The 9,424-nt window shown below is 46.6% G+C and overlaps 1 protein-coding gene across 2 annotated transcripts in view; it reads right to left on the bottom strand.

The window, feature by feature from the left end:
- Window positions 1–472: 472 nt before the first annotated feature.
- Window positions 473–9,424, bottom strand: part of HNF1B (HNF1 homeobox B) — a 50,296-nt gene continuing 41,344 nt past the window's right edge. For both annotated transcript variants that reach the window (XM_090025879.1, XM_090025880.1), the window contains exon 9: window positions 473–5,250. In XM_090025879.1, the coding sequence (XP_089882005.1) occupies window positions 5,230–5,250 (21 nt within the window). In that variant the 3' untranslated portion in view covers window positions 473–5,229. The remainder of the gene's footprint in view (window positions 5,251–9,424) is intronic.

Here is a 9,424-nt window from a genome sequence, read left to right as displayed (position 1 = left end):
GGGCTCCAATCAAGAACAGGATCCCTATTGTGCCTTACCAGCACATAATAAGAGACAGTCCTGCCTACAAGAGCTTACTATCTAAGCAGACCAGATAGATGCAGGGTGGTGGAGCGGTCTCAAAGGCTGTTTGATGCTTTTTCTTTCTCACAAGGGAACAAACTAAGTCTTGACTCAACTGAGACATTTTTGTCTTGTTTTATCCTCTAAGGGGCCTACTGAGTGCTTAGCTTTCCTACCAAGCCTCCCATGGCTTAGCTGCATTTCCATCTGCATCTTCTCTCTCTTCCATGTCCTTTCATTTACTTACCTGTCACAGCCTTGGATGTGTTCCCTGGTGTGACCTCCATTTTGCCATGTGTCTGTAAAAGAAAGCCTGATTTCCTTCTCTTTTTCCCCCTTATAGTGCATGCAGCTTCCATTTTGGAGACAGAAGTGGTGGCACAAGAGAAACGGACCAATAGGACACTGGTTTACTTGAAACGGTGGCTGAATCTTTAATAAACTCCCATCCCAAAGGTACTGGGAAGGTAAATGAAGATGATCCATCAGTCTTTATATCTGGCCGATAGCTTTCAGCTTTTGGTGGGAATAGGGTATATGTACAAATAGACATTTTGCAAGAAAAAATTTGACCTGTAGTGGTATTTCTGCTCTAGCTGGAAACAAGGCACACCAAAGATCTCTCAAGAAAACCACACTCGGAGGATTCCTGAACAAACAGGCTCAGAGAAACTTCAGATAAGCAGTGAAGCTTTGGAGTGTTTAACCAGAGCAAACCAACACTGTGGGACACAGGGAGCCTGCTTGCTCCGAGTCCTGGGATTCACCCTTCACTCTCAACATACTTCACCTGGTTTATTTGACAAAGACCGGCCTTCAGTAAAATACTAACGCTCAGCAATCAAAGCCCTCGTAAACTTTTTACAGCAGTAGGTGCATTTCACCCCATTGTAGAGAAGGGATAACTGATATAAAGAGAGATTGTCTTGGTTTTCTAAGGCACTGAGGGTCTCAAGGATGAGGGGAGCCAACTTTGTCCTTCCAAAAATGAGGCCCTAAATGATCTCCTGAGTGAAGAGACTTCAGCTGGTGATGAGTAAAGGATGAACGGCAGCAAAACAATGTCAACCCAGCTGGCGGCACATTTGGGATCAGAACTTGGGTTTCCAGAGCTACAGCTCCGTGTTCAAATCACTAGATACACACACTCAAACCCCCAGACAAAGGTGCTCCCGAATGTGGGTTCTGTCCAGGACTTTGCAAATGGCTCCTGCATTTATAACAGAGTGAACCCAATCACTACCAAACACTGGGTAATTCAAAATTCAAATTAAACTGGAGCCCATTCTTATTTCCAACGATACTCCGATAATCTACATGAAATATTTGACTTACAAGGTTCAAGCCCTTAGAAATCGAGACCAATATTCCAAGCGAGAGAAACATTCATCTTTACCTTTCAAGTGAAATAAGCCCATTCTGCTTCTCATATAGTCTGTTGAATCAACACCCACCAACAACATACCGTACAACTGTGGCACTCGCAAGAAAACCTTACGCTTAGGGTATTTCCATCCCACACTTACTTTGTAAACATTAACAATTCTTCTTGTTCTTGTCTATAAAAGACTGAAGACAGCAATGCAAAACACAGCTCAGGTAGGACATCACAAGACAATAGTGAGGCAGAAAACATGGTATTTAATTATATTATACATTAAATTAAATTCCATTCCAAATATCGCCTTTGAATTCAAAATGACTTATTTGTCTTATGTTAATGCCTACTGGTCCCAGTAAGGACTGGGGCTCTGCTGTGCTCAGCATTGCACAAACACAAAGTCAAGTGTGGTCCACTAGCCCGAAAGAGAGAATCCCTTATTTTTATCTGTGATTAAGCCGTTCACAGGGAAACTCTAATGATCTTTACTTTTCAAAATCACTTGTGGAGTTTAGGGGGTCAAGCATGAGCTGCAAAAGTTTCAGAAGTACTTAAGTGATTGAGGAGCCTTATGCTCAGTTAACAAAAGTGTTTCACTGAACACCAGCAAAAACTTTTGGAAACAAATCCACTTATGCTCCTTAAATCACTTACAGGCTTTTGAAAAGGTCCTTAGCTCATGTAAATTCAGCATTGTTCTACTGACTTCAGTAGAATTAAGCTGATTTACATCCGCTGACAATCTGACCCTGTATTCTCTTGTTCCTGTAGCAGGTGGTTGCAAGCTGGGAAGATGGTGGCCATCCTGTTGCTTTCGAAGGGATGAAGAAACGATCCCCTCCAAACTCAGCGAGAATGATGTGGAGTATTTGTTATCTGTGTCACTCTAGCCTGCTACTGGTGGACCATCTGGTCTGCTTTCTAAGACCGGTCCCACAGAAGTTAACGGAAGTTTTGTTGCTGGCTTCAAAGCAAGCAGGGCAAGACCCTAAGTCTTCTGTTGAAGGGAAGATGGAAGGCATGATAGAAAATGGTTAGCTCCCAGAAAACATCATCTGAAGACCTCCTGCAAATAAACTTCTTGCTGATCTTCTCCCTTCTTCTGGGTCAGTCCTGGGGCCAGTTTTATTCAACATCTTCATCAACAACCTGGAAGATGGCACAGAGTGCACCCTTGGCAAGTCTGCAGATGACAGCAAGCGGGGGGGAGTAGTAGATACACTTGAGGGTAGGGCTAGGATTCAGAGTGACTTGGACAAATTGGAGGATTGGACCAAAAGAAATCTCATGAGGTTCAACAAGGACAAGTGCAAAGTCCTGTACTTAGGACAGAACAACCCCACACACCAGTCCAGGCTGGGGCTGACTGGCTGGGCAGCAGCTCTGCAGAAAAGGACCTGGACGTTACAGTGGACAATCAGCTGAGCCGGCAGCGTGCCCTTGTTGCCAAGAAGGCTAATGGCATCATGGGCTGCACTGGTAGGAGTGCCGCCAGTAGGTCCAGGGAAGTGATTATTCCCCTCTATTCAGCACTGGTGAGGCCACATCTGGAGTCCTGTGTCCAGTTTTTGCCATGCCACTATGGAAAGGATGTGGACAAGTTGGAGAGAGTCCAATGGAAGGCAACTAAAATGGTTTGGGGAAAGAAAAAAAATGGTTTATGAGGAAAGACTGAGGGAACTAGGATTATTTAGTCTAGAGAAGAGGAGACTGAGGGGGGATTTAATAGCAGCCTTCAATTCCCTGAAGGTGGGTTTGAAAAAGGCTGGAGCTGGACTGTTCTCAGTGGTGGCAGATGACAGAACAAGGAGCAATGGTCTCAAGTTGCAGCAAGGGAAGTTGAGGTTAGATATTAGGAAGAACTTTTTCACTAGGAGGGCAGTAAAACACTGGTACAGGTTACCTAGAGTGGTTGTGGAAGCTCCATCCTTGGCAGTTTTCAACACCTGATTAGACAAAGCTTTGGCTGGGATGATCTAGTTGCAGATGGTCTTGGTTTGAGCAGGGGGTTGGACTGGATGACCTCCTGAGGTCCCTTCCAACCCTAACTTTCTGTGAGTCTGTGAATGGCATTCTCTTTCCTAAACACCTCCTGTCTACAAATAAAGAACAGTCCAATATAGTAGCTGCATCGATTGTCATCAGTGAAAGCAGGCGCTCAAATATACCCATCCCAACTCCTTCTTGATCACTTTCCAGCATAGATCTTTCTGTCTTGGGCCCAGTCTGTCACACCACTACCCACAAGGAACAGTATCTCGCACTGTGAGCTGTCCCACTAAAAGGGATTGGTCATAGAGCAAGAGATAGATCCTGCTGAGCCAAGGTAGGACAATCAGCCAACATCTCTAGCTGGTTGCGTGACCCACACTTGAACTCATAGCACTAGAGATCTTTCATCCAAGTGCAAAGGCGTGAGAGCTACCAGCAAGTTAGAACATAGCATTAGGAAGACAAGGGCAGCCCATTTATTGAAAGAGGTAAGGTTAACAAAGTTCACCCTATTCCAATTTACAATGTAAAATGGAAATCAGACACGGGCCCGCTCCCTACTTCCCACTCCCTTCTCTGAAAGAAGGAAGATCAGGGCATCTAACCCCCCTGGCAGGTATAGGATGTTCCTACCAAAAATACCATCTTATGCACCCATTCAGATCGTAGCAGCAGTTTCCCTTGGAAACTACACACACCTGAAAAAAGGAAGACTCCAGAAATGGTCTACGTGTCTCACTACACCCATGTGAACTCTTCTCCACCCTTGCCCAACCTCAGTCGAAACAGCAAAAAGAAAATAATAATAGTCGAGAGCCAGATGTTGATAGTTGCCACCAAACGGATCGTGCCAGTCATGGCTGCTGGGTAGCAAGTCACTGGGTCACTTATTTCATCCCTGGTCCTTCCTCAAGTGTGGGCTCCTATTAGACAGGACTATTGACCATGCTGCAGCTTGTCGGCCTTTAAGCTCTGCAGAGGCGCGCATTTGTGTCGGTCCTCCGGTCGAGCAGCCAGTGCAATTCTGGGGGACTGACACCCTTGAGTATGGCCAGGCCTCTCCTTATGAATTCACTCATTGAAAGAAAAGGAAAACAAAAAAGGGAAAGAAAACCAAAACACCTCAGCTCTGACCTTTACAAAAGGAGAAGTATGAGAATTTTGGCCAATATATACAGGTGGGGAAATTGCACTTAATTACAGTAGTTTACATCCATTGGACACAATTGACTGCTTTCATATAAATCTCTATGTATAGGTGACAGTGAAAGGCTTGGGGAGGATGGAGGCTTATCTATATTTACAGGGTAGTTGGCTCAGTTCAACAGCACAGGTGATTCCTCCTTCCAAATTCTAAGTAACAGATCCAAGTCTCTCACCAGTCCCTTTGGTGGAGAAATATAAGTTAAATAGCATTGATCTTCCTCTCCTCTTCTGCCAGTTCTCGGTCAGTTTTGTTCTTATTTTCTCACAAAAGGCAACAGCCTCTAGAAGGCAAATACTTAAAATCCTCAAGACACGTCCTGGAAATACTGTGCGAAGGGAAGGAAGAGCACAGTCTCTGGGATGAGGCACCTTGTGGACAGAGCCTTGCTCCTGTCCAGTTGCAGAAGGTTGGCTATTCGTCGCGAAACTCCAGCTCTTTTTCAGGCGGATCGGCTCCTCGCTATGGCGCTAGACAAGCTGGCTGAGCTCCTCTATAGCAACGCTCCCCAGACTTGGTTGGTTACCGGCATGATGTTGTGGAAAATAAGCTCCGGTCACTAGGTGCAAAAGCAGTGAGGTGTGGAACATCACCAGGCTTGCAGGGGGCACTAGGAGAGAAAGCGGGAGAGAAGCAGGAGATGTGATTTAGAGAGCATGCATGCAGCGTTACCACGTGTAAAGCAGGGGAACAGGATGCCTTTTAATGGCCATCAGGAATGAGCTTTCAGGGCCATTCTAGCATTCACAAAACTCTCAGTGCAACAGAGTCAGTAATTCACATTTCTGCTTCCACAACCCTAGGGCAGCCAAACTGGCCAGCCTGCACGGGGTCTGCAAGGTGACACCAGCTGATACTCCCAGGATTTCTGCAGCAATCTCTGAATCCAAGCAGATCTACTACTATCCTGGAGCTCAGACCTACCTCTCCCCATTTCCCTCTTGCTCCATTCAATGCTCCAAGGTTGCAGCCTCGGGATCACAGCTTTTACCCAGAGATTTCCATGAGACACAGCACTGAGGTGGTAACTGAGGGGCCCTGTGAAGCCTAGTCCCAACTGCCAAAGCCAATGGGACAATACTGATTCACCGGGTGCTGGATTGTGCCCAGGGCCTCTGGCACTGCAATAGGAAACATGCAGAGTTTTCTTGCCAGATCCGACCAAATAAAGTGCCTATTTGTGCCCAGCCTGTTGGAGAAGCTGTTCCAAGACCAGTTTGTTCCCCTTTGCCAGGCTGCCAAGACCAGCGAAGCGTATGCTGATCTGCCGACCGAGTAAATGCAGTCTCACGAGTTGAAAGCTGCTTGGGGGGGGCAAGGTCACAATACAGGCCAGGAGTCATTACCAAGCAATGGCTTTTCTGTGACTCATGTGGAGGGAGTGGAGGGCTCGGTCCCTAGTAGACAGGGGTCCACAGGCAGCCTTGGCACAGAAAGGAGAGAGGAGCTCCACCTTAACTGGTTCCTTCTGCACGGGGTGGACTCGCACCTTGGCAGACATCTCGGTGGCTGACCGGTCCTACCTCTGCTGCATGTGTTTGGTGGCTGCATTCAGGACTCAAGTTCTGCTTTCTGCACTCACACTGACATCGCCTCCATTCAAATCGAGAGGAAATGTTTTGCACGTCACTACGCTTCTCTGCCTTTTAGCTTCATTTACGTCCCTCCTCCAGGGCTCTTCATGTCCTCGGCCCATTCCCAACAAGATTCCTGTCTTATGCCACAAACAGCTCCAAGGACTGAGAGTACTACGCAGCAAACACAGACACTTGGGTGAGGCAGGGCAAGGCCGTACCCTAACGTGCACGACCTTTGGTAGCACTGCCCAATAGCTGCTACCTCCTATACCTGGCCTTGGCAATTTCTCACCCCTAGATCTCATGAGCCTTCACTCCTGAGTTTCCCCCATGCCACATGGTCGCCCCAATGCACGCGCATGCACACACACTGCTCCTCAGTTTTTGGATTTTGGATGGAGGCTGGGAAGCTGCAGGTGACCTTGCAGGTTTCAGTGCACAGCAAACATCATAAGGCAGAGATAAGGAGACGCCAAGAGGCTTCTATGACATGTCATTAGGGATGGGCTCTGGGGCTATCAGATGTTTGCTCACGTAATAAAATGGTGGCTCAGGCTTAAGTGTTGTCAAAGGAACTGGGAGTTATTTGCTCCTTCCAAGTCTAAACATAAACAGCTGATAAGAGATCAGCAGCTCCTGCTCAGAGTGAAGGTGAGAGAGCCCTGCCCAAGGGGGTGGCTTAGAAGAAATGGTTCTGCTCAGGGGGCACTGAGTGTGTCCCCCTTCCTGGCCCTGAGGGAATAGGAAGGCCAACAAAGCACTGCGGCTGGCCCAGATGGAGACAGAGGGAGAGACCTGCTCAGCTGAGACAGAGAAGATAAATAGTGGATGGATTATATATGACCTCTCTCCTTGGAAAAAGAGCTCAACTTCTGGCAAATGCTCCAAGTCTCAGCCAGTGTCTCAGGGTGTGGCCCAAAGCTTGAGACTATAGAAAGATTCCCGCTGGACTGAATCCAGGCCCAGATCTTCACAGGTACTAAGTACCTAACTCTCAACTGATTTCAGCAGCAATTTCCATCGGCATCCAACTCACCTTTTGTTAACAGCAGGGATGAGCAATGCAAAGAGTACTCAGGGATACTAAATTATTTCTTACCCTTGCCTTTGAGATCAAGCTGCATTTGCAAAATGGACAGTAGAAAACCAGGACTCTATGCAAGCCCCAACATGGAGTGCTGCTGAGGGTTTCATCCCCATAGCCAGGGCCTCACATGAGGCTGATCCAATTTGTGGCCCTTATGGTGGGCTTCAATGGGTCTTCAGTGGCTCATGGGCCTTGCTTGCACATAGACACATTCCTTTCTGCACTCAGTCCCACGAGCGGGGGCCGGCTTTCTGGATGGCTGACACTGCTGGCTTATTATGCTCGGGGCTTGCTTGCCCTGGATAACCTACTTCTAAAAAAATAAACCGAAGGAGTATGGAGAAGGGGGAGGCAGGGAAAAAAGCAGCTTGATTATCTCAGCCAGCTCTGCTTCAAAGCCAGAAGATCGCTTTGCGTAGCAAAGGGCACACGCCATCCCCAGGCCTAGCAGGTAGCGTTGTGCGCTATTTTGATTAAAAAGCACATTTCCTGTATTCCGAGGGCTTGTTTCAACAAGCAAGCATCAAAGTCAACGAGGGGTAGGACAGAATAATTAATCAAGGGAGAGGATAGGGCTGAGCGCACACCAGATGGATTGATAAAGCCTTTCAAAGGAAATGGTATTCCCGAGGAGTGCTGATGTGCCTGATTGCCCGACTGATTGAGATTTGTGGGCACAGATAAATGTTTTCCCTGCTCACTACAAAGACTGGGAAACCTAACAGGAGTCGGAGGGCAGTGGGGTTGAGAATTACACTTTCACCTTCCATTTTGTGAGAGAAAAGGTTTGCACTGGGTCCCACACCGGCAGAGGGACTGGGCTTTGGTGAGTCTTTATGGACTTCCATGCAACTATGCCAGCGTGGACCCACTAGGAATTTGACCTGTGGACTCCAGCGAAGCTCTATGGGATGAATATCTGGTCAAATCAATGCAGCTATGCAGATTTCCATCAACTCAATGAGAATCTGCTCTGCTCATCACTGATTCTGCTGATTTACAACGGGATGTAGCCCACTGTACTCAGACTTACACCGTTCCATTTTTCCCCTGGGATGAATAGAGTTGTCTCTGCACCATCCTTGCAGTGTAACTTAAGGGCATCTATGAAAACAAAGCTGCGCAGCAATTCCAAGCATTATTTGCTTTATGTTTGCTGCCGAGATTTTTCTCCTTCCCACTGTCAGCGATTAGCAAGAAGGTTTATCTGAATACAAGTTCAAGGTTGTCTCCTATTTATCTAGCAATCAATAAGGGCCACATATTTCCCACAGTCCCCAGAGCTGGCTTTTTAAAAAAGGGGCTATTGTCTGAGTTGGATATTAATAACATAGGGCCTGATATAAATATACATCTTAAAAAACTGGGGCGTTGGAGTCTCATCCATTAACCTCAATGAAGCAAGGTGTGTTTTGATCAGCTGCAGACCCACACAAGGATTTTCAAGGAGCTCTGGTGGTTTACATCAGATCAGGATCTGGCTTCAAAGCCTGATCTCTTCTACACTCCTGCACTTTTAGAGTAGTGTGTCTGGATTTAACAGTGACTCTAAATGTGCCCCGATTTACTGAGATTAGAATCCCTCACCTGCATTTAGAAATGGTCTCTATTAACAGAGTCAGGGAAAAGGTCATTTGCTTCTAGGAAGCTAAATCAACTTCAATAAAGTTATGCCAGCCTGGACTTCGCTGCAATGATCACAAAGGCATCATAAGTCCTGCACGTTCCTAAACAAGTCACAATTAGCCAAGGGAATGGGGCAATTACTCAAGTCATTTTCATGCTAGTCACCCGTGGGGTCAGGTTTTTTTAAAAGGAAAAAAACAGAATTGCCACGGGTGACAGGGGCTGGATTTACAGCTCTGGAGACCCAAGTCCTTACATATACACGGATAAGTGAATCACCAGCACAAGCTTTTCCCTACATTGTTCTGTCAATATGACTCTGCTGTGACATGGGGTCATATACCTCAGACCCCAATCATTTGGAGCCAGTTTATATGAGAAATGACATAGATATCTCTCTATTATATTACAACCCTAACCACCAATCTAGATCTACCTTCTACTGCTTCTATGCTACACTGGTATTTAGTCCCGGACATCAAACACTGAGCAAG

The sequence above is a fragment of the Crocodylus siamensis genome, chromosome 13 (genome assembly GCF_052110815.1).
Source record: "Crocodylus siamensis isolate JL-2025a chromosome 13, ASM5211081v1, whole genome shotgun sequence".
NCBI classification, from domain to species: Eukaryota; Metazoa; Chordata; order Crocodylia; family Crocodylidae; genus Crocodylus; species Crocodylus siamensis.
Note: the sequence above shows the minus strand (reverse complement) of the source record. Positions and strands in the feature narration are given on the sequence as shown.